The sequence below is a fragment of the Arvicola amphibius genome, chromosome 8 (genome assembly GCF_903992535.2).
Source record: "Arvicola amphibius chromosome 8, mArvAmp1.2, whole genome shotgun sequence".
Lineage (NCBI taxonomy): Eukaryota > Metazoa > Chordata > Mammalia > Rodentia > Cricetidae > Arvicola > Arvicola amphibius.
The window spans coordinates 14,510,818-14,535,402 of NC_052054.1; the positions used below are offsets into that span (position 1 = coordinate 14,510,818).

Genomic DNA, 24,585 nt, shown 5'->3' on the forward strand with positions numbered 1-24,585 from the left:
ACAGCGGAAATCAGGAGGCCATTTCTAAATATAAGAAATTTGAAATATTCAAGCAGAGATATAAAGTAGATAATTAGGAAATAGTGTCTCAGAGTCATTCTGGACCAGATACGAAATGCACATAGAAACATTATATACATAGTTTTCACACACACACACACACACACACACACACACACACACACACACACACCTGTATAATTAAAGTGAGTGGACGGACAGCTAAAGGTCCTTTGCCACACTAATACCCCTTAATTTTTGCAAGATCATTATTGTACTTGTTCATGAGCAATTCACTTTAACTTTTTATCCTTTTGTTCCCTAGCTGTTAAATGAAGAAGTCTTGAGCCACAGCAGCCTGCTGGAGACCATTGAAGTCAAGGGGGCAGGCATGACGGAGCATTATGTCACCCAATTAGAACTGCAGGATCTGCAGGAGCGACACCAAGCCATCAAAGAGAGGGCTAAGGTATGGCTATCCCGAGTCCAGTGGATTCACCCAGGTAGGAGAGTGGACAGCTGACCAACTTAAACACTCAATGCTTTCAAGACCAACAACCTTGTGAAAACAGGGTAAAACAAACTGAATCTTAGCATTTTAAAAATATTACTAGCAAAATTAGACAACACTTTGGATATTTTTAATACCTAAAAGTTAATGTAGAAAAAAATAATTCTCAACAAAAGACCCAACTAGAAATGTAATATTGTCACAAAAATTTCAGAGAGTGTCACATTGAAAAAATCCTAAATTCTTTTTCTTTTTTTTTTTCCTTTTTGTTTTGTTTTTCAAGACAGGGTTTCTCTGTAGCTTTGGTGCCTGTCCTGGAACTAGCTCTTGTAGACCAGGTTGGCCTTGAACTAAGAGAGATCCTCCTGGCTCTGCCTCCTGAGTACTGGGAGGCGTGCGCCACCACCGCCTAGCAAAAAAAATCCTAAATTCTGTGTGAAGTTAGGCTATGGGAGTTTTATAAAATTTAAAACAATTATTTGGAATCTCCAGCTCAGAGCCTCATTCCAGACCCCGCCCTCAGCAGCCAAGCAGCCTCTTCCCTGGAGATGCCCTCTTCAAACTCTACTCCTGAGAAAGCCCGCCAAAAGTCAGCCCTTCCTCGGGACTGCTCAAGACCGTGCCTTATAGGCTCCTTGAGACCTGATCACTCAAGGCTAGCCTAGTCTATAAGAGCTAGTTCTAGGATGGACTCCAAAGCTACCAAGAAACTCTGTCACGAAAAACCAAAAACCAAAAAGCAAAAAAGAAAAAGAAAAAAAAGAAAGACCTGGTAGCCCTAACTGCCATGTGATGCCTCTCACACCCTCCTGAGGGTCACCCAGGAGTGCTTTGCTCAGATTAAACCCTGCTTTATTAATTCGGTTTGATTGGCTTATTACCCCCGTGGTGGTAGAGTCCCATTAACCAACAGAAACCTGGTAGCATTCACCGTTTGTCACCTAGGCTTCCCAAGGACAATGGTGACACATTTCAGGAGCACATTCTCCATGACTAGACAAAGTCCAGGAAAACAAGCCCACCAACTCCTAACTCTCACTTAAGACATAATGTAACTGCTTCCGTTTTCGCTGCAGATTGAATTTTTAAGAAAAGGAAAGTCCCTTCATTTTTGGCGTGACCATTAGCATGTCATTGAAAATTCACAGACCAGTGGTTATTTCACAGTGATCTTCGAGATCTTTCCAGGCTTAAGTAGTTGTTTTTATATTTTATTATTCTTTTCCTTAGAGAGAAATAGGATTTTTTTCTTTTTTCTTGTTCATTTTTTATTGGTTCTGTGAGGATTTCATACAGTATATTTTGAATGTATTTACCTTCAATTAACCTCACTCCCTGTCAGCTCTCAACTGCGTCCTTTTTCTGTATGGGGAATTTAAAGGTTCTTTTGAAAAGGGAAATTACTCATTTTTCTAATGAACTTATAATTATGCTGTTCTAAAATTTCAAGCATGTAGCTGACAAGATGTTTCAGCAAGCAAAGGCTCTTGTCACCAAACCTGACAACTTGAGTTTGAGCCAGATCCCTACACTGGAAGGAGAGAACTGAATCCCAAAAGTTATCCTCTGACCTCCACAGGCATTGAGTAGCATGTATGCAACACATACACACACACACACACACACACACACACACGTACGTAAAAGAAAATGTAACTCCAAAAGTGAATTCTGCATTCAGTGATATGTTTCTTTCTTAACTATTTTAAATACTGATCACAGGAAGCAGTAACGAAATTAGAAAAGCTAGTTCGCCTTCACCAGGAGTACCAGAGAGACCTAAAGACGTTTGAAAATTGGCTGGGGCAAGAACAAGAGAAGCTTGACCGATGCTCGGCCCTTGAGGGTGACAGCCACACGCATGAGACAGCATTGCGGGATCTCCAGGTAATTCTATCAGAAATCCAAGGGTCCCTTTCTATGAAAAATGGAATTATAATTTCAAACAATGGGAAGTGAATGTGACCGTGGCTCCAACAGAACGCTGATACGCATTCAGTTAAGGGAAGGCTTGGTCTGGAACATTCAAGTTCCCATCACTTGTTAGGCAATTTAAACCAACAAAACCAGCTCTTGGAGGACTCATTTGGCTACAGGGTGGCTACTGAGCTAGTGCATGGTGTTGCCCAACAAAAACACCTGCCTGTTGCTCTCAAAAAGACAGTTTCAGGTGAATGATTAAACAGCAAGCACCAACGAAATATTGCAGGCTCTGAGTGGAACTGATAACACGATCTGTAGCTACTTGGCTTCAGTCAAAACCTCTAGCGCTCTGGAGGGTGTGGGACTTGGCTGAGAATTCAAGAAGAAGAAATCAGTGTAGCTGGGGGCATGTGGATCCTCTGGACACTGCAGATAGGGTGGGCACAGTGGTCAACAGCCCTCAACCTTATTCACTCCTTCAACACCAAACACAAAGCAAACACTTCACAAGCAACAACATATGGAGATGGCTTGAGCATTAGTTGCATACATTTAGTGAGGAAAGCAAACCCATGAGCACATTATTGTAAATGATGAGGTATAGACAGTAATAGATTAAGGCAAGGGAACTTATGGCAGCTCTGAACTCTTAATCATTCATCACTGCAGGGTTAGGCAGAGTCAAGGAGGTCTCCAGTAAAAGGCTTCTAGGAGCACAGAATAAAGAACTGGAAAAGACTAATAAGACCACCCCCATGTCCCACTGGGGAGTGTTCTAGATCTTCTTAGCATGCTGTGGACCCCAAATAAAGTTGATTCAAGACTCGCAAGCTATCCCTACAGCTAGGATGAGTAGGAGAAGCAAATCCTCTCATGGTTTTCCCTGATATGCGCAACTCCCGTGACCTTCTGCTGAGTCTCAAGAAGGGTTGTGTAATGCCAAGCAAACAGGTTGGGGTAAGGAAACTTGGACTCTACTTCTCCGTGCGACCTGGTACCAGGCAACTTCAGAAATGAAAGAAGCTCTCTTACTCGTTTTCCTCAACACAACTGTGAAGATGAAATGAGAAGAAACTATCTTACTTAAAGATAATAAATACTAGATAACAAACAGTAGAAGTTATACAAGTTACAGAGTCTCATCTGCCCTGCTTTATAATACTAAGTGTTCTGATCTCTGAGATCTTACAGGCCTGGCTGTATAGTTAGTGCATATATGTAGACATGCATGTACATATGCATACTATCATTGTTTGAGGCAGGGTTCTGGTATACAGCCCAGTCTAGCCTTGAGCTCAGGATATTCCTATTTAGTCTCCTGAATGCCAGGCCTACAGGCAGGTTTCCCAGTACCCAACAGCTGTTACTATTCACTTGCGAGCAGCTGACTTTGTGTCCTTAAATAGCTCTCTTCTTGCTACATGCCAGACACCCTGGAAAGCAAATGATGACCTCTGTAAGCGGCTGTGCATGAACTGAACCAGCAAGTTCCAGCCTACATGCTTCTCTTGTTTTGTTTAAAGCGTATTAAGTCAGATTAGCACGGCCCAAACTCCAGGCCCTTGCCATTCTTATGTTTCTTCTACATTGTCTGACTTAAGTCTCCACAAACGCTGAAGAGGAAGGAGGAAGGCCGTGGCAGGAAACAGAAGTGGAGCACTGTAACTCCCTGCTACATGGCTACAAGACAGGGCCACTCCAGGATCCTTACGTTCTCCCACCCATGGCCAGTGGTGTGGAGTCTGTTACTAGGTAACATCAAACACAAGACAGCCCCTCTGACGCCACATAGTGAGATTAAGTGAAAAGTAAGAAAACCATACTTAACTGATAAATTCATAAAGCAAAGGCTAGAAGTTAGAAAGCCACAATTTTATAGACCATAGGCACCAATTACTTTATATATAAACCAGGGGTCTAATTCAAGTCATGGAACATATATCCATACTTAAATATCAAGCTATGCTTTTCTTTTGCATAAATATTTCATATATTCGGATAGATGAGAATTTGTTTAGTAGAATGATGACATATAATAGATAAAACTATTTTTATAAAACTTGGAAGAGGAGATAAATTGAGATTAATAAATTAGAGAAGGTATCAGTTAACTACGGCACATGGCCACCGTGTCGGTGCTTTAAGGAAGTTCTATTGGCACACAGCCACACTCATTGACCCTGTCTATGGCTGGGTGGGTACTGCACCAGCAGAGTTACACAATTGTAGCACAGCCCAAAGTCCTGCAAAACCTAAGGCATTGATTTTCAGGCCTCTTTGCAGGAATAATATGCAAACAAATTAAGGAGAATTTATACAACATCACCTTGAAAAAGAATGAAAGAATTTTCAAAGAAAGCCTCCATGTTTGTGTGAGTGTTGTGTCAATTCTGACTGCGTGCATGGCTGCCTTTAATGTTCATGGTGGCGGTTTACATGGTTCTTTTTATTATAAATAATCATATCATTCAACAACATGCATTGATTTCTTATGGCTAGAATTTAAAGTATATAATACCATTTTTGCCAAAATAGTTAAGGATATGTTTCTATAAAAAAGCAATGTATGCTATTCAATATATGTCCACACTCATTTGTTTAGGGTGACTCTTTGGGGCTTATACTGTGGTCAAGAGAATATATTTGAATATAGGAGCACCTAGAAGGCTGGTGTCATGATTCAACCTTCCAGGTTTATATGCCTACAAAGGGGAATGATCCAAATTTTCTGGGCCACCATATTCCCTAGGGCATAAACCTGGAAGAAGACTCCCACCCCTTGCCATGAAGAGGATCCACACTTCCTTTCTCAGCAGTCACTGTAGAGTCCGGTTAATGCCAAAGCTACCAGCCCGGAAAGCTGTGTAAGAAGATGCTGAGCTGTAATAAGCCTGACTTATTGTTTTAAAAAATATCACTTTTGTCATGACTGCTTTTGCCTAAAGCTAAAAAAAAATCAAATTTCAAAAACTTAACTGGGAAATTGTTATTTTTTGTTTGTTTGTTTGTTTGTTTCATTTTTGTTTTTCCAGACAGGGTTTCTATGTGTAACAGCGATGGCTGTTCTGGAACTTACTCTGTAACCCAGGCTGGCCTCAGACTCAGAGATCTGCCTGCCTCTACCTCCTGAGTGCTGGGATTAAAAGTGTGCCCCACCACTACCTGGTGGTTATTTGTATTTTAATTGCGAGATTTTCAGGCTCTTACTCCAGACAGAGGAAGGCAATGTTCACTGTTAGAGATGCAGGCGTGCATTGTTTAGTAGTGTAGGATAAAATCACATGTGAATTACGAGCTGACCCAAAATGGTTTAGCTGAGATACACTGGTATGAACTATCAGTGAGTCATGATGCCCATGCCCTTTTGCCTGCAGGAGCTTCAAGTGCGCTGTGCAGAGGGACAGGCCCTGCTGAACTCAGTACTGCACACCCGGGAGGACGTCATCCCATCAGGCATCCCCCAGGCAGAAGACAGAGTGTTGGAATCCCTCCGTCAGGACTGGCAGGTTTACCAGCACAGACTGGCTGAGACCCGGACACAGTTCAACAGTGTGGTGAACAAACTGAGGCTGATGGAGCAGAAGTTCCAACAAGTGGATGAATGGCTCAAGAGAATGGAGGAGAAAATCAGTGTCAGGAGCGATTGCCAGAGTAGCCGATCCGCCAAGGAGATACAGTTGCTGCAGATGAAGGTGCAATCCCGGGAAGTTCCCCAGCCTTGTCAAAGCAAATTGTCTTGCAGAGCTTGTAGTTTGTTTCATGAAAACACATAGAAGTTGTCTGTCTGAGGTGAACATCTTCTGAGTTTCCACTATGCTGGTCTAGAATATTTAAAATAAATGAAATGGTTCTCCTCGCAGCCATTACTTCTTAGGTTCATCTTGGACAGACTATAGTTTGGTGCTGGGCCAGTGAGATGGTTCAGCACGTAAAAGTGATTGTTGCACAAGCTTATTACCTGAATCTTGTCCCTATCACGCATATGGGAAGGACAGAACCACCTTAATGTTCTCCTCTGACCTACACACACACACACACACACACACACACACACACACACGTGCACAGACATTAATCACTAAATGTTAAAGCCATGAAAAATTTAAAATAGAGTACAGTTTTGTGAAACTATTATATTCATTTTCCATGTCTGCTGATTTCCACCATAGAAATACGGAAACAACACTCTTTTAAAATTATGGTTATGATATGAAAGGGATCTAATACAGTTCCATAAATTAATAGTTCATAACTAGCTTCTTTCTAATTTTTATATAAGTCTCTTGCACATAGTCAAAACAATTTATAGGCCTTGGTAATTTGTTCTCATTATTCATTTTAATATTTTAAAACTGATTAAACTGCAAGGGAAGATATAAGAAACTCTAAAAAGGCATTTGAACCAAAGCATAACATATAAAGGAAGTTGAACAGTGAAACACACTCCGGGCTATGCTGAGGCCCGCATGGGTAGTCCGTTTATATTGGGTTTCATGGTCTGAGTTGATAGGGATAACTGACCAGGTCTCCTTCTCAAGGAACAGGTTCCACCAAGATAAGAACTCAGATCTCTGGATTCAGAATCCAGAGCATTAACCATTACACCACAGGGGCTGGTGTTTAAAGGAAGGGGCTGAGAGTTATAGATACACAACCGTTATCACATTGTTGTGACATAATTTTTCACAGAGATTATATTTGACACATTTTCAGAATTGTATCTCAGAATACATATATTCATAAACACGTGTGCAAATCATGCTCCCTTCAGATGGTACACACAGCGTCGGTCCGATTTAAGACTGTCCAGGGCTGAGTTCCTCTTCCTCTGGTTCTGATGTCATTGCAGAAGTGGCATGAAGACCTCTCAGCACACAGAGATGAAGTTGAGGAGGTGGGAAGCAGAGCACAGGAGATCCTGGAGGAGAGCCATGCGAGCAGCAGGATGGGCAGTCAGGCCACCCAGCTGACCTCCCGCTACCAGGCCCTGCTGCTCCAAGTGTTGGTGAGCTGCCCCCTGCCCCTGACATTTACCAGAGACAGCTGACATCCTGAGCCTAAGCCGTCTTCACCAGCTCCTACTGAAGAGGTCTGAGGGTCCACAGTGGTCCTGGCCCTGGGGCTTTCGTCCGTGGTTCAGTCTTCTCTTTGCTTTCACAGGAGCAAATAAAATTCTTAGAAGAGGAAATCCAGAGTCTGGAGGAAACCGAATCATCGCTCAGTTGCTATTCAGACTGGTATGGCTCCACTCATAAAAACTTCAAGAATGTGGCTACCAAGATAGATAAAGTCGATGAAGTAATGATGGGGAAGAAGTTGAAGACATTGGAGGTAGGCAGACTTCCTCCTGGCTCCAATCTCCCCTCATGATCCTCTTCCACTGGGCAGATCTAGAAGCATGCGTCTATTCCTGACTCCAAGTTGCTTATAACCCCCAAATCATCATTTTAATCCAAATAACAGTTATACATGCTTTAAGGCCAAAGTTGATTCCACCCATGTGTGAGGCATAGTCACATGAATGGCCCATGGGCAACTGTCCGCCATGTCTTAAGCTGACAAATCCTGATGGTTAGATCTCAAATTCCCATCTAGGCCTATTAGCAGACTAGTAAACAAAATTTTTTGGGATGAAAATTTGCTGAGAATAAAAGACACATCAGATTCCTTTTTAAGACTCTGACTTGAAAATGGTATATTGATCAAGATTTAAATCCTGTGTTGAATTAAAGAAAGGAACTTCAGATTCCTTGATAGGTCCAACCTGGAAAAAAAACTTCAAAAACTTATTTTAAGGGACTACAGAATGATTCCAAATAGAATCTGAAAACCTTTATTTGCAAATAAATAAATAAATAAGATCCACACTGCATTTGCTCTGTGCTGACTGGTTTTATATCAACACAAGCTAGAGTCATCTGAGATGAGGGGAATCTCAATGGCAAAAATAACCTGTAGGCAAGCCTATAAGGCATTTTCTCAATTAGTGATCAATGGGGTAGAGCCCAGCCCATTGTGGGTGATGCCATCCCTGGGCTGGTGGTCCAGGGTTTATGTTACAGTAGGCTGAGCATCATTTGCTGCTTCCTGGTTTCTGCCCTCTCTACTTTCGATGATGAACTGTTATACAGAACCGAGTGAAATAAACCCTTACCTCTTCAAGTTGCTTTTGGTCATCCCACAACAATAGTAACCTGCTTTCTTTCTCAGGTTCTATTAAAAGACATGGAGAAGGGCCACAGTTTGCTGAAATCAGCTCGAGAGAAAGGGGAGAGGGCTGTGAAGTTCCTGGAGGAAAATGAGGCCGAGGAACTGAGGAAGGAGATCCACAGCCACATGGAACAGCTGAAGGACCTGACTGGCACTGTGCGGAAGGAGCACATGAGCCTGGAGAAGGGCCTTCACCTGGCCAAAGAGTTCTCAGATAAGTGCAAAGCGCTGACCCGATGGATGGCAGAATACCAGGAAATCCTGCACACGCCCGAAGAACCCAAAATGGAACTGTATGAGAAAAAGGCGCAGCTATCCAAATACAAGGTAGTCCCTTGCAACCTACTAGCACATGTGTGTGGGCATCAGGCAAGAACCGAATGGGAGAGAGTCTATTCCAAAAGTCTTCACCCACACAGGTGCTGAAGGATACCCTATATATCCTCTTTGCTGCTGGTTTATGCAGCTATAGTGTTGTAATAAGGCTGCTTGTTTGTTTCAGCCATTCGGCAGCTCAGACCCAAAATAATCTCACAGGAACTATATTATTTAAATCACTGCTTGGCCCATTAGCTCTAGCTTCTTATTGACTAGCTCTTACATATTAATTTAACCCATCTTTTACTAGAGATACTATCTTACTAGATACTATCTCTTACTAGAGATTACTATCTGTATCACCACGAGGCTGTGGATTACCTGGTAAAGTTTCCAGCATCTGTCTCCAGTAGTGCTACATGGCTTCTCCCCTCTACAGTTGGCAAAACATACAACTTTGGCATGATTCTTCCTATTCAGGGCTAATATTCAAAAGTTAATATAATCAATCAATATACCTTTGTGATACAGCTATATGGATCTTCTCAAGGGTGTTCAACTCCCAATCGTGTAGCTGAAGAGCCCACCACAAACTCATCCGCTTAAAAATCTTATGAGATACTTTTGCAAGCTTTTTTCCCTGTAGCTTGAGTGTATGATTCTCAAATGTGACCTTGGTCACTGATATCACATCTATCCCACTATAGTCACTTCTGTTCTTTCCTGAGTTCCCAGTCCTAGAATCTGACTCAGAGCAAATTGAAAATGAGATAGCATGGTTTAAGGACAATGACTTCTAACTGACTAATTAGAAGGAATGTTATATGATTTTTTTCTTTTCCTTTTTTTTTGTCTTTTGGCTCTTTGAGGGTCCACCATCCTGCTCCCAAATAAATCACACATGGAGGTTTATTTTTAGTGATGGCTTTATCTTGGTTTGTTTCTTGTCAGCGTCTCTTAACTTACCCGCCACTACCTTTTGCCTCTGGGCTTTTTCCTTTTCTTACTGCTGTAGATCTTACTTTCACACTTACTCTGTGACTGGTTGTGTGGCTGGATGTCTGGTTCCAGATGTCGTCCTCTCCTTGTTCTCTCATTCCTCCTTCTCATCCTCGTTTCTCCTCCTATATACGCGCTCTGCCTGCCAGCCCTGCCAATTCTCACTCTTGCCTCGTCATTGGCCATTCAGTTCTGTATTTGACCATCAGGTGTTTTAGATAAGCACAGTTAACACAGCTTCACAGTTAGACAAATGCAGCAGAAACAAAAGCAACACACCGTAAAATAATATTCTACAACAGGTAGACACCAGGGAATTTAGTTTCTGGAGGATCAATAATACATTCTAGAGATACAGTGGAGATATAAACAGGTAGAGAAAGTTAGAAATTTCACCTGCTCAGACTTTCAAAATAATCATCAAAGTTGCCTTCTACTTACATGTGATGTAATTAACACAGATGCCTTAAACATTTCTGTCCACTGATCTTAACTAAAGAAAATCAGGCATAGATCAAGATAGAAAGACATATATACATATGTGTGTGTATATACATATAAATATGTGTGTGTGTGTATGTGTGTGTCAAATTAATGACTCAGTACCTTGACAAAGTTGTAGGCCATCAGGTTTGCTAAATGGCCCTGAAGGATTTAGCAACAGTCTTTAGGGATGACAGTATGCAGGCTCACCCCAAACTGCTTCTCTAGAAGCTACTGGCATTTCTAGCTACAATGCTGTGCCTGGCCTCCCCTCCAGGCCTGGCAGCTTGACACTGAAGATGTACTCATGAGAATCCCCTCCTCTCCTCCCCCAATTTGGATTGATTTCTTAGCGTAGTTAAGTATGTTTTGAACCTGTCTCAGCAAGTGCTGGGCGTTTTCTACCTAGGTCCAACTCTAATTCAAGCTGCAACAGACTTCATGCTCTCTGAACTGAGACATCGTTGACATTTATCTCTGTAGAAAGTAATGAAGTGGGAGACAGAAATATGAGCTGTGTTCAATTTCGCTAAATGACGATTTTTCTCTCCTCCATGCAAGGCCATTACATGTGCTTTTCCCCCTCTGTATAATAATGTAAAAATAGCACAAGCTATGGTGAAGTATTATCTTTTTGATTCTTTGTACTTCATTGAGTCAATAAATATTTGCCAGATCCCTCTCTGAGGGAGGTGGTGTCATGGCTTCCACAGGCACCTGTGTATTTTCTCCTTGTTCACCCCAATGAGGTGGCTGCTTTTCCTTTTTGTCTCTGTGACTCAAGTCACTACAACAAATGGTGCTGTCCCACGAGCCATCTGTGAACTCGGTGCGAGAGAAGGGTGAGGCGCTTCTGGAACTGGTACAGGATCAGACGCTAAAGGACAAGATACAGAAACTTCAAAGTGACTTCCAGGACCTCTGCAGCATGGGAAAGGTGAGGAGGGGGTGGCACTGAGCATGCTGACTGCCCAGGAGGTAATAAAGCTTGCTTCTGTTCCCTCTACTATAGACTTTTGAGGACTGGCATCGGCCAGAGGCACTTTGATAGCGTGACAGCTGATTTTTCCATTCCTGGTGGTTTTCTACATAGTTCATTTCCTATTAGATGCTGGGAATGGAGCCCATGCCCTTGACTGTACTATCCACACACTCTACACCTAAGCTGCATCCTAGCCCCATCCTGGTGGTTTTCTGACACAATCCAGTTTGCCTAGCTTCCGCGTTACCCTAGACAATTTTTAAATATAACACAATTCTGAGTCGGTCCCAGGCTCAAAAGTCAACTCTGACACAGGCCTGGTTTTGCAGGAGCACGTCCTCAATCTGGAAGCTAAAGTCCGAGACCACGAAGACTACAACAGTGAACTCCAAGAGGTAGAAAAGTGGCTGCTGCAGATGTCTGGCCGCCTGGTGGCACCCGACCTTCTGGAGGCCAGCAGCCTGGAGACCATTACCCAGCAGCTTGCCCATCACAAGGTACAGCTACTCTCACCACACAGGGGCTTCGACGGCCTGACACTGTGTATGTGTCTGCATGTGTCTGTCCATAAGTGCATGTGTATATGCTTGTGGGTACACATGTGTGCATATGCATGTGTGGACATGTGTGTCTTCAAGTGCAGCTCTGAATTATGACTGTGCTTCAAAAACCTCGTGTGAGCCTCATGTGCAGCTGACAGTTTAGAGCCACTGAACTTGATCCTTGGTAAAGCAAAGATTACTCAGCCTTAGCACTCGGCTTCTGAACACGCTGCACGCGGTTGAGCTCATAGTTTGTTGTTGTTGTTGTTTTGTGTGTGTGTGTGTGTGTGTTTTGTCTTGGAATTTAGTCTGCATGGATCTTTTAGCAAAGGAAGAGATTCCTTCTACTTTAGAAACACATGCCAGCCATGGAACACAGAACTGGGAGTCAGTCTGCAGTCTAGGCCAGCCACATATCCTTCCTAACTGGGACCTGAGCCTCTCTGGGGCGGTTGTCCTAATCTTGTCTCACTTCGTAACTGTGCTGGAAACCCTAGGGAATGACATTCGTGCAAACACTTTGTGAGCCAAAGGGCAACACTGAGGGCAGACATTCTTATCTTTGCAGGTCTGTGTTCTTTGTAATTACACATAATACTGACAGATGGCATGTAGACCATTTTATGTAATGACCCACTCTGATCTTAAGGAGAAATAATTTTATCTGTGATGTAAATCAATACCTTGTGGTGTGCCATGAAGACATGAGCCTCTTTGCCAAAAGAAAATTTTCACCTCACAAATAGGATCAGAAAATCAACTACTAATCTATGATCAGATTTCTCTGAACATGCTGGGTCTCATTTGATCCTGGAAGCTAAGTGGGGTTGGGTGTGCTCAGAACATGGATGGGGGACAAACAGCTATTATGCTGATATTGGCAGGCTACAAAAACATGCTCTCCTATTTTGCATCCTGTTGTTGTAGTAACTACCATGACCAAAAGCAATCTGGGAAGGAAAGGATTTATTTCACCTTACAGCTTACAAAGGGAGTCAGGGTTGGGGGTTCAATGCAGAGACAGAAACAGAGACCGTGGAGGATATGGACTACCGCCTTGCTGGCTATGGCTTGCTCAGCTGTTTTGTTATACAACTCAGGACCACCTGCCCAAGAGTGGCCCCACCCTTAGTACACTGGGCCCTCCCACATCAATCATTAATCAAGAAAATGCCTTACAGACTTTCCCAGAGACCAATTTCATAGAGTTTTTTTTCAATTAATGTTCCTTCTTCTTAGATGACCCTAGCTTGTGTCATGATGTCAAAAGACTAACCAGTACATATACTAACTTGTAGTAAGGAGACCACTAGTTAGTTCTTGGCCCTTTAGCCCTGAAATCATCACACAGAAACTGTATTATTTAAATCACTGCTTGGCCCATTAGCTCTAACTTCTTACTGGATAACTTTTACATATTAATTTAACCCATCTCCATTAATCTGTGTATTTCCAAGTGGCAGTGGCTTACCAGGTAAAGTTTTGGCATCTTTCTCCAGGGCTACATGGCTTCTCTCTAAATCCTTCTCTCTCCCAGCATTTCATTCAGTTTTACCCACCTAGTTCTGTTCCCCTATAGGCCCAAAGTAGTTCCTTTATTAACTAATGATATTCACAGCATGCAGAGGGGAACCCTGCAGGAATCTAGGGAAGGGATTTTTTTTCTCTTTCTCTTCTCCTTCTCCTTTCCCTCTCTCCCTCTCTCTCTAGCCCAGGATATAATACATCAGTTTCAAACTGAAGACAAAAGTGGTTTCCACTTTTGTTTAATATCCACTCACCCAAGCCCACTGGACAAAGGAAAATGCAACATCCCTGAGAGCCCAACCATGATTCCATTATGTAGAGATGTATCCCCCCAGGCACCCTTGTGTCGGAATGTGCTCCTTGCCATTAGTGTTGTGTGACCTATAATGTCTCTAGCCTCATTTGACAAGCGTGCTTCTTGCGCCCTGAACAATCTGTGAACATGCTTACTGGATAATGAATATGAGAATTGTTGTGGGGCCTGAAGTCCAGAAGGACATGTCCAAAACTGGGAGGCTTGGTCATTTACTGCTAGGTTACCTTGATATGACCTTTCTGGGCTTTAGTCCCTCATCAGCATGACAATGGCTTATTTACAATTTCCAGACTATGGTAGACAATTAACTGTAAGCAGCATGATAGTTATTTTTATTCATCTAAATGTTATTGGGTGTAAATTATATATTGTATTATTACAGAAACCAGAGCAGTAAGTAAATTAAATAGTAAATCATCTGAGGTTAAAAAAGAAAACAAAAACAAAAAAAAAAAACAAGCCTAGGTTCTAACAGACAGATCTGACACACAGGTGAACATCTTTTACCCTGGCTGTGTGGTCGTAGCAGTGCCTCTCTGAGACCACCTGTGCACACGCTGTAGTCCTAAAGTCACTTCACTGTCACATGACTGATCCACAGTTCATTCACTCTTCCCATTGGTGGCTTGCTGAAACACTCATTTGCTTTATTTACCTAATGCATCTCCAAGATAAATCACAGAACTCTTTTAAAAGGTCTGTTAGACAATAAAATGAGATTTTAAACTAGATGCTCAGTAAAGAGGTTGTCGCAAGCTGGAGATGGAATCCTGGGAGCTCTCTACCTCCTCTGTTGCAGGCGATGATGGAAGAAATAGCAGGCTTTGAGGACCGCCTGGATGACCTTAAAACCAAAGGCAACACTTTGATCGGCCAGTGTCCAGACCACCTGCAAGCGAAGCAGAAACAGAGCGTGCAAGCTCACCTGCAGGGCACGAAGGACAGCTACTCTGCCATCTGCAGCACAGCACAGAGGGTGAGTGCTGTGGAGGCTTCCCCACAGTGATGAACTGAAGAGGAAGGCTGGGTTTTCAAAAATGGGGTCAGTGCCCAAATCTTTAGAGTGGCTTTGGTGTTTCGTAAGCAGACAGAGTTCACAACCAAACAAGCATGTCGGGCCCTTGCTCCATGTGAGGAAGCTTGGAAATTAGACGTACACGTCTATCCAATCCTTTAAAGGAAGGATTAAATATGAAAACATATTAGGCTCGGGATGTGGCTCACTTTGGAGCATGTCTGTCTAGCGTGCACCATGCCCGGGGTCTGATCCTCAGCACATATGAACCAAGAGTGGTATCACATGACTGTAATATTATCACTATAGAAATAGAGGTCACAGGACCCGAAGGTCATAGTCACCCATACTACACTACATTGCTAGTTTCATGTCAGCCTGGGTAACATATAACCTGTCTCAAACAAAAGATAGAAGCTGTTCAGCAAATTGGGTGCATTGACTCTTGCCTAGAACCCCCACACTTGGAAGATTGAGGTAGGATAGTTGGGAAGAGTTCAAGGCCAGGCTAGGCTGCAAAGTAAGATCTTGTCTCAAAGCAAGCAAAAGAAAAATTTATATTGGCAGTTTTTAATCTTTTTTTTTACACACAATCAAAACTCCCCATAGTTTGCCATTTATTCTGAAGCACTAAAATAAATGCATTTTCATTCTCACCATTTATTAATTTTTAACATTTGGAGGCCTAGTTTTCTACTCTGAATATTTTTGGGACACTTGAATGAAAATTGGAAATATGAAGTAAGTTCTTGTCAGTTTTAAATTGTACTTTAATGGGTATATTTCCACAAAAACTACATTCTCAATGCCATAGAAATAGGTCTATAGAGGGGCTGGAGAGATGGCTCAGAGGTTAGGAGCATTGCCTGCTCTTCCAAAGGTCCTGAGTTCAATTCCCAGCAACCACATGGTTGCTCACAACCATCTGTAATGGGGTCTGGTGCCCTCTTCTGGCCTGCAGGCATATACACAGACAGAATATTGTATACATAATAAATAGATAGATAGATAGATAGATAGATAGAAATAGGTCTATAGTAAATAAGAATTGTTCTTTTAATAATAACTAGTATTGTCAGCAAGTTGATTTCTATTGTTAGAGGCATTGGTTTTTTATTATTTTGATTTTGGTTGTTTTGGTGGTGGTGGTGATGAGCTTTGTCTTGTGTGTTGTTGTTTTTGAGACAGGGTCTTGCTATTTCACCCTGGCTGGCATAGAACTCACTATGTAGACAAGGCTGGCCTCCAACTTTCAGAGATCTGCCTATTTTCCCCCCAGAGTGCTGGAACTAAAAGTGTAAATCACCATTCCAGCAATTGTGGGATTTTTAAATCATGTCAAGTGTTTCTGTTCTTAAAATGTTACATTAGGCTGGCCAGGAGGAACTAATTGAAAACACTGGGAAGAGAGACTGATCTGTGTTTATAATGGGAGAAATAGCAAAAATTGTAGACAATGCAGTTGGTTCCTTAGACTGTAAAAATTCGTCTTGATAACATATTCGTTTTTTTCTCTTAAAACGAAGACATACTGAGTTACATTGGCCTACCTTGAGCTCATTTTATAGACCAAGGTAGCCAAGTTGATCAAATGATTGAAAATGAATTGATTGAATAGAGATATCAGAAACACATATATAAATGAATCTCAATTATAGTTCTTTTGAAATTTTTTAGATTTATTTATTTTATGTGTATGAGTGTTTTGCCTGAATGTACATTGTACTATGAATGTGTACAGTACCTGAAGAGAGCCGAAGGAGCTCTTAGCCCCTTGGAACTGGCATTACAAATGGCTATGAGCAGTCTTGTGGTGCTGGGGACCAAACCTGGGACCTCTGGGAGAGCCACTGCTCTCAACTATCCAGCCATCGCTCCAGCCCCTGGTCCTGAATATAGCTTCCATGGTGGAATGTGTGTCTCAAACGCCTCTACTTCTCTGTATACTATTATTTATTCCTAGCAAAAGCATCGGAGTTTGGTTGCTTTTAAAAATAGTGATTCATTGCTTTTTATTTTTAGCTCCTAGTTAAAACAAAAATTCCACTATTTATAATACAGAGAGAAGCTTCGGGAACCTCTGGCTCATGTTCTCATTTATTTCGATGACTTCATGTACTCTAACACATTTTATTCCTTATATGAACAATGGGTCTGTTATGGATGATGTTGTTATATGTGGATAGTTATAGAAATTATAAAGTGGACTGTGGCCAATGAATTTTGTATGAAATTTTGGAACACATTTGATCATGCTAGATATACATAGTACTAGGGAGTCCTGAGGATTTAAGTGGCCTGTTCTTCATGCTTATTCAAGTATAGTGATGTTCATAGAGACAGAAGTCAACCCTAATATCTTGGCCCCATTCTGCCTCAGGTGTACCGCAGTTTGGAATATGAACTTCAAAAACATGTCAGCCGGCAAGACACCCTGCAGCAGTGCCAGGCATGGATCTCTGCGGTCCAGCCAGACCTGAAGCCCAGCCCGCAGCCACCTCTGAGCAGGGCAGAAGCTGTTAAGCAGGTAGTGGAGTCTGGGAAGTTTATTTTTTTATGAGTCATTCATTCATTACTCTTCTGGATTCTAGGAGCAGCAAAGTATCAGGGAAGCCTGATCTCATAGTCTGTGTTCTAACACAAGCAGGGGACCTGTGGAATAGACAGAATATTGTCCTTTACAAGCTCAACTCTAGACCTTATCAGTAGGTGGCTATTGGCTCCATCACTTAATTTCTCCAAGTCTGAGTTCTCTCCTGTGTAAAACAAAGCTTGTAAGTACAGCTCTTACCCAACAGGCATGAGGAGTTGGTTTCAGGGACCCTGTGGATACCACAATATGCAGGTGTTCGATCCCTTGTTGGAAATGGTGTGTGTGCTATCAGTAATAAACTTACCCATGCCCATCCAGCTTCTTCACACTCTCTATAGATTATTCTGAACACTGCATGCAATATAATCTCACAAAAATGAAGTGGCTGCTGTGAAGTTGTGTAGGCAGCCATGATGAGGAATTGTCTGTGCATCTTCACGACAGACACAATTTTGGTTTCCTTCAGTGCTCTCAGTGGACGAGCGTGTGGGTACAGAATCTCGGGCTAGAGGGTCGGCTGTGCATGTAGTTCTGAACTCTGCTGAGATATGAATGCCATCTCACAAGGGAATCTGAGCTGTAAACAGAGAAGCAATGCTGCCCTGCCCCGCGGTTGTTTGTCCTTTCTCCACCAATGAGGTGCTTAGGAAGCGATTGCGGAATGGATGATGAAGGGAATGCTAACTGTTGCCACATGAAAGGAATTTACTGCATATTAATATTAATCTGCAGGCCTATAATCATGCTACAGAAACTTCCTTAGGACATGAAGAAATATTTTAAAACCTTTGGGCTTAGCAGATTAACATGCAGGGCAAATCTTGGGAGAAATAGAGGAATTTGGTTGTAAATGTTATTACTGCCAGATGAATTAATGGGATCAACTAAAAAATTCAAATTTCTTATTTCAGAGATCAATATAACACCCTTGCTCTTTTAGTCCTCATAGAGAAAGTGCCCATTTATTCCATTCCAGTGTGAACTGGCTTAAATGATTTATGCTATTTAAGTCATGAAAATGTTCCCGTCAGTGCACACATCGTATTTTGGAAAGCACCATATCAGAAAAAAAAAAATGTGCCTTTTTGTAAGCCAAGAAAAAATAATTAAAGGCTACTTATATTCTGAGCTTTTCAACTTTACAGTCTGGATTGCGTATTAAACGCCACGAAGCAGTGAGGTCCCTTGTGGCGTTCTTGCAGATCCTCAGATTACACCTTCGCTGTCCTCTCTTACCCCTCCCCTGCTGCCATTCGTTCCTAACAGCCCACATTTGCTCTCAAGTCCACTTTCCATTCTCTAAATTATGTGTATGAGAAAGATGCTTGTCCCTCTTAGTCTGGCTTGTTTTTCTTAACGCGGTGGTCTTCAGTTCCATCACTGCTTCATGGCAGAATGTTACGTCTCCACCAAATCCCTTGTCCACATTTTTTCCCATTGTAAGCTTCCTTGAGTCACCTCTTCTCTGTGTGGGCCCTTATTATGGATGGATTCTATTTAAAACACTCAAAAATAAATTTTTCTCCTTTGTTCCCACCAAAAAAGTGTTTCTCACAATGGCCTTCTGTCAGAACAGGGCAGGATTCACTGTGCTAACCAGGAGGCCCCCCACTAATCGTGCTCAGGTTCCTGAGTGTGCAGCTCTGTGCCCCACTGCCCTCCCGCAGCCTTTCTGTATGTCTGCCATCTACTTGAAAGTAGCCATAGAAGAGAATTCAAGGCTGTGGGCCATCTGGATCTGAGACACTGAAGACGAAGGAATTTTTTTTTGTCAATTTTCTTTCTGTTCTCTGTTTTGTTCCAACTCGTTAATGCTTTCCTTGCTGGATGCTGTCTTCATGCCAAGCCGAACAGGCCTCTCACAGTTGACTAGTACAGACATGGGGCTGGAGCACCTCGCTACTGAGGACTCCACACAGAGGCAGATTTGGAGTTAGGCCTTTGACCAGCATCTGCACTGTGGCCCCAAGTTGTATTTTGACCCTCCAATACCCTCTCCTGTAGCAAGCACTCTGTAAACACATACCAGCAACTCTTCGTGGGACCACAAGAGACTGGCACAATGATTCAATCCCATTCAGAGTTACATTTTTTTTTATAAGGCATGGGACAGGAATTGGAGAGATGAGAAAAGTATGCCAGATTGATTCGTCTTGGAAGTTAATGTTAGCAATGATCACTTGGAACTGCCTCTACTGGTTAGGGTTAAAGTAGCTTTATTAATCACAAAGTAAATCATTGTCCTTTAAATTACAAGTATTTTTAAAACTCAAATCTTGACAGCTTATTCTCTTCTCATTTCTAAATGGTCATCTGTCTGGGCCATGGGTCAAGGCTGGGGTTAGCAGGACGTGGGGTGATGCTGCTCACACTGATTACTGATTGGTGAAACCACCAGTCACTTTGCACAATGGATACCCAAGGCTCTGCTTCTCACTTGGTGGGAAGTAGATCAGTATTTATTATATCCACATGAGAAGCAGACAGGTCCTCTGTGCTCTCCATTGCTGTATGTGTCCTCTGTAGACTGCTCACTCCATGCTAAAAGCAGCTCTCAGGCCAAGGCCTGGCCACGATTCTTCTAATGCCATTCCATTATCCTGCAGCATAAATTCCAAATTTTATTCCACAGCCGACGAATAGGCTGTAATCACAATTGGCCAAACAAAGGGAGACTTGAGGTAGTGAAGAGTTTATTTTTTTAAACCTGCTGAGACTGGAGCAGTGGTCTAGACTTGGGTGATGTCAAATTACCCCCCAACCCCAGGGTCATTCCATGATGAAGCACATAGTCAGACACCACGATTAATAGTGGTTGGGATGCTGTTGGTTCTGAGCAGGTGCAGTCTAAGGATGCTACTGAGCATCCCACAGTGTAAAGGACAGACCTCTCCTCGAAGAGCTATTTGCCTCAGTCGCCCATGGCTCTGGGATTGAAGACTGTTGAGTAGATGCAGAAACCAGAATGGGATTGGAGATACGCTGCTGTGCAGTCGCAGGGCTTCCTCCATATAATCCTGTCTCCACCTTTTCTTTCCCACATGGTGTGTAGCACAACTACGCAAAATATCTGTGGACATATTTACCTTGTCTGTCCTTAGAAGAACGCCAGTTCCGTGATGGCCTACATTGTGTTGTGTGGACTACTTTATACCCAGTATCTAAAATGTATTTTTCCTCAATGATCTGCCTCTGCAAAGAGACCCATGTTTCTGTGTTTCTATAAAGAAATGAGAAAAAAAAATCAACTCGCATAAGCCCCTCTTGGAATCTGATAAAGGAAAGAGCAGGTTATGAACTTCTTGCTGAGGAAGGAACCCCGCCATCTCACTCCAGCGAAGCTCCCCAGCTCACCCTGACGAGCTCGCCCTCGTCTCCACGCTCTGCACAGCATGTGAATGAGTAGAGAGGACGAGGCTGCGACTTCTTTTCCTGATATGAAAAGGAAACACAAATGCTGCGAGGAAATCTGGAGAGACTGGAGACAAGCCTTGGGTTTTCCCCTCTCCCAGACCACGCAGACGGCTTTAATTATAATGCGAACCAGATGGTGGACAAACAGATCTGCCAGTGTGTTTGGAATTCTCCCCATGAGTCACAGACATATTTCAGGACAGTGGTGAAAATACTGGCAGAGCAAGACGGTGTCTGAAATATCAATAAAATGCTCCCTTGCTACCTCAACAGTGTACCCCTCTCATTGACTCTGACAAATGCCTTCTTTTTTCCTTCAGGTCAAACACTTCAGAGCTCTGCAAGAGCAGGCAAGGACCTACTTGGATCTCCTCTGCTCCATGTGTGACTTGTCAAACTCCTCAGTGAAAACCACCGCCAAAGACATCCAGCAAACAGAACAGCTGGTAACAACAAACGAGTTGCATGATCACAACAAACTGTCTGGTTATGTTCTCTTCTTCAAATCTTCTTTGAAGGCTGTCAGGTTTAAAGAGAATATTTCCTGGGCTAGTCCTGCTATAATCCTCTTAGATTGTAATAATAAGTTAGTATTCGAATGTTAGCCATCACGAAAATGAAAGGGGATACTAATGTAGTGGAGTGGCAGCTGAATTGTTCAGTCTCCGCAACCCCCGCCGTCTGTACCGTCCCCAGTCTAATGACCAGCTTCTTGCTATCTTCATATTCTCTCATACCTTTCTCCTTAAGTAATACTCAACCTGGGGAACTCCCTGCCCTCCCTTCTTTGTATCAGGCCTGCCATGGGCTAGTGCTTAAATCCTCCGGAAAGGTGATAGCATCTAAGTATCTAAAATAGACACAATAAAACAAGTTATACACTTCCCAAAGCCAGCAAAGCAGATGGAAGGACAATAGGAAACATTAATAGGGCAATGTAGAACCGGGCAGTGGTGGCACACCCCTTTAATCCCAGCACTCGGGAGGCAGAGGCAGGCTGATCTCTGTGAGTTCGAGGCCAGCCTGGTCTGCAAGAGCTAGTTCCAGGACAGGCTCCAAAGCTACAGAGAAACCCTGTCTCGAAAAATCAAAAAATAAAAATAAAAATAAGGCATTGTGGAGCAGTGTGGAGCAGTCTGTGATCCCACAACTGGGCAGGGTCTGGGAGGTTGAAGCAGGAGGATTGTCAGGACCTCCAGGCCACCCTAGGCTGTATGATTCCCTGTTTTTTTTTTAAAAAAATCAAACCCTCAGAGTTTTACGAGATGAAAAGACAAAAGTTTTAAAGATGTAAACCTTTCTTAATTACTCCAACCCAATTTACCAGTCAGATAATGTATCTACTGCTCAGCCCAATGGGAAAAGCTCTTGGGGCGGCTTTTGATCTCAGACACTGTTAAAACTTCTTAGATCTTCACATCACTGATTAAAAAATCACATGGGAGAACTCTTAGATGTTTTCATTCTTTAGAACTCTTTTTTTAATATTTATTTATTTATTATGTATACAATATTCTGTCTGTGTGTATGCCTGCAGGCCAGAAGAGGGCGCCAGACTCCATTACAAGATGGTTGTGAGCCACCATGTGGTTGCTGGGAATTGAACTCAGGACCTTTGGAAGAGCAGGCAATGCTCTTAACCTCTGAGCCATCTCTCCAGCCCTCTTTAGAACTCTTGAGCCTAAAGGAAAGATGCTTTTCTCGGCACAAATAAAGAAGCACTTTTTTTGATCTAGCTGAGTGGAGTGTGTGCACAGTGTTGGGCTCTGCCCGCAGACCCCCTGACAGCTCACACCTCAGCCACTGAGCAGAGACGTGTCCAGGGGAACTGATGGCATTTCACTGTGCTTTCTCCAGATTGAACAAAGGCTGGTCCACGCCCAGAACTTGACTCAGGGCTGGGAAGAGATCAAGCACCTGAAGGCCGAGCTCTGGATTTACCTGCAGGACGCTGACCAACAGCTACAGAACATGAAGAGGAGGCACGCGGAGCTGGAGCTGAATATCACCCAGAATATGGTCTCTCAAGTCAAGGTGGGCATAAGGGAGGCCAAGAACAGAGCAAAAGATGCAATGGACTCCGTACATTCATTTCCGTATGCCCGGGCCTTGTAAGCCCTCAGGCACCAGGACTGCCACCTGAGGAGTAGGAGTGTGGGCGGCAAACAACCTTAGGTTGAACACAGTGACACACACTTGTAGCCCACCATACTTGAAGGCTAGGGAAGGAAAACGGCTTGAGGCAAGGAGGTCAAGACTAGTCCAGGAAATGTAGCAAGACCCTGTCCAAGCAAGTAAATAAATAATATTTCATGTACAGTCTCAGAGTTCTACATGGCCGTTTTCATATGGAACATTCACTGTTGGTAGGCACCAAAGTGAACTTTAGCCTACAGAACTGGGGCACTGCTGACCTTTAACCTATAGAACTGGGGCACTGCTGACCTTTAACCTATAGAACTGGGGCACTGCTGACCTTTAGCCTACAGAACTGGGGCACTGCTGACCTTTGGCCTATAGAACTGGGGCACTGCTGACCTTTGGCCTACAGAACTGGGGCACTGCTGACCTTTGGCCTACAGAACTGGGGCACTGCTGACCTTTAACCTATAGAACTGGGGCACTGCTGACCTTTAGCCTATAGAACTGGGGCACTGCTGACCTTTGGCCTACAGCACTGGGGCACTGCTGACCTTTAGCCTACAGAACTGGGGCACTGCTGTTTACAAACACGAGGCCTCATTGTTCAGTTTTGTTTCTCTTTTTTTTTTTTTTTTTTTTTTTTTTTGGTTTTTCGAGACAGGGTTTCTCTGTGGTTTTGGCACCTGTCCTGGAACTAGCTCTTGTAGACCAGGCTGGTCTCGAACTCACAGAGATCTGCCTGCCTCTGCCTCCCGAGTGCTGGGATTAAAGGCGTGCGCCATCACCGCCCGGCAGTTTTGTTTTTCATTTGTTTTTGTTTTTGTTTTTCAAGACAGGGTTTCTCTGTAGCTTTGGAGCCTCTCCTGTTTGTTTTCTGTTTTGTTTTTTGAGACAGGGTTTCTCTGTGTAGCCCTGGCTTTCCTGGAGCTCACTCTGTAGACCAGGCTGGACTGGAACTCACAGAGATCTACCTGCCTCTGCCTTCCAGGTGCCGGGATTAAAGGTGTGCACCCCCACTGCCTGGCTTAAACATTTTTTATGAAATATATTTTGAGAAAATTAAGCTCTTTCCTCAAGGAAACACACTTTTAGATTTTGTTTGCACTTCTCAAAACAATACAAAGCAAGGAAGGAAGTATCCAAGTTCCTCTATTCTTCCTCAGTTGGGAATTTATGTTCAACAGAAATAATGGTGACTTTCAAGTTTTCTGGTTTTTTTAAACTATATTTAAAGGTAATGCATCTGTGTTTTAGACTGTTTACATTGTCATCCTCAGGATTTTGCTATGCAGCTGCAGAGCAAACAGGCCTCCATCAGCACCATCATAGAGAAGGTGAACTCGTTGACAAAGAGCCAGGAATCTCCTGAACACAAGGAAATCAGCCACCTGAATGACCAGTGGCAAGATCTTTGCCGGCAGGCTGGCCAGCTGTGTGTGCAGAGGGAACAGGACCTTCAGAGAAGCAGCCAATACCACGACCACATGGAGATTGTTGAAGCCTTTCTTGAAAAGTTTACTACAGAATGGGATAACCTGGCCAGGTAGCAGAACTCACCCAGTAGGTCACCGTGATGTTGAGTTAGAAGTTGGCAGAATATTGCTAAGATC

General features: G+C 43.0%; 1 protein-coding gene across 6 annotated transcripts in view; it reads left to right on the forward strand.

Moving 5' to 3' along the window:
- Positions 1-24,585, forward strand: part of Syne1 (spectrin repeat containing nuclear envelope protein 1) — a 467,607-nt gene that overhangs the window by 255,998 nt on the left and 187,024 nt on the right. For all 6 annotated transcript variants that reach the window (XM_042055521.1, XM_038339737.1, XM_038339735.1 and 3 more), the window contains 13 exons: positions 326-469; positions 2,234-2,398; positions 5,809-6,126; positions 7,284-7,439; positions 7,595-7,765; positions 8,645-8,971; positions 11,229-11,381; positions 11,756-11,923; positions 14,611-14,787; positions 17,207-17,353; positions 21,154-21,279; positions 22,691-22,867; positions 24,253-24,518. In XM_042055521.1, the coding sequence (XP_041911455.1) occupies positions 326-469; positions 2,234-2,398; positions 5,809-6,126; positions 7,284-7,439; positions 7,595-7,765; positions 8,645-8,971; positions 11,229-11,381; positions 11,756-11,923; positions 14,611-14,787; positions 17,207-17,353; positions 21,154-21,279; positions 22,691-22,867; positions 24,253-24,518 (2,495 nt within the window). The remainder of the gene's footprint in view (positions 1-325; positions 470-2,233; positions 2,399-5,808; positions 6,127-7,283; positions 7,440-7,594; positions 7,766-8,644; positions 8,972-11,228; positions 11,382-11,755; positions 11,924-14,610; positions 14,788-17,206; positions 17,354-21,153; positions 21,280-22,690; positions 22,868-24,252; positions 24,519-24,585) is intronic.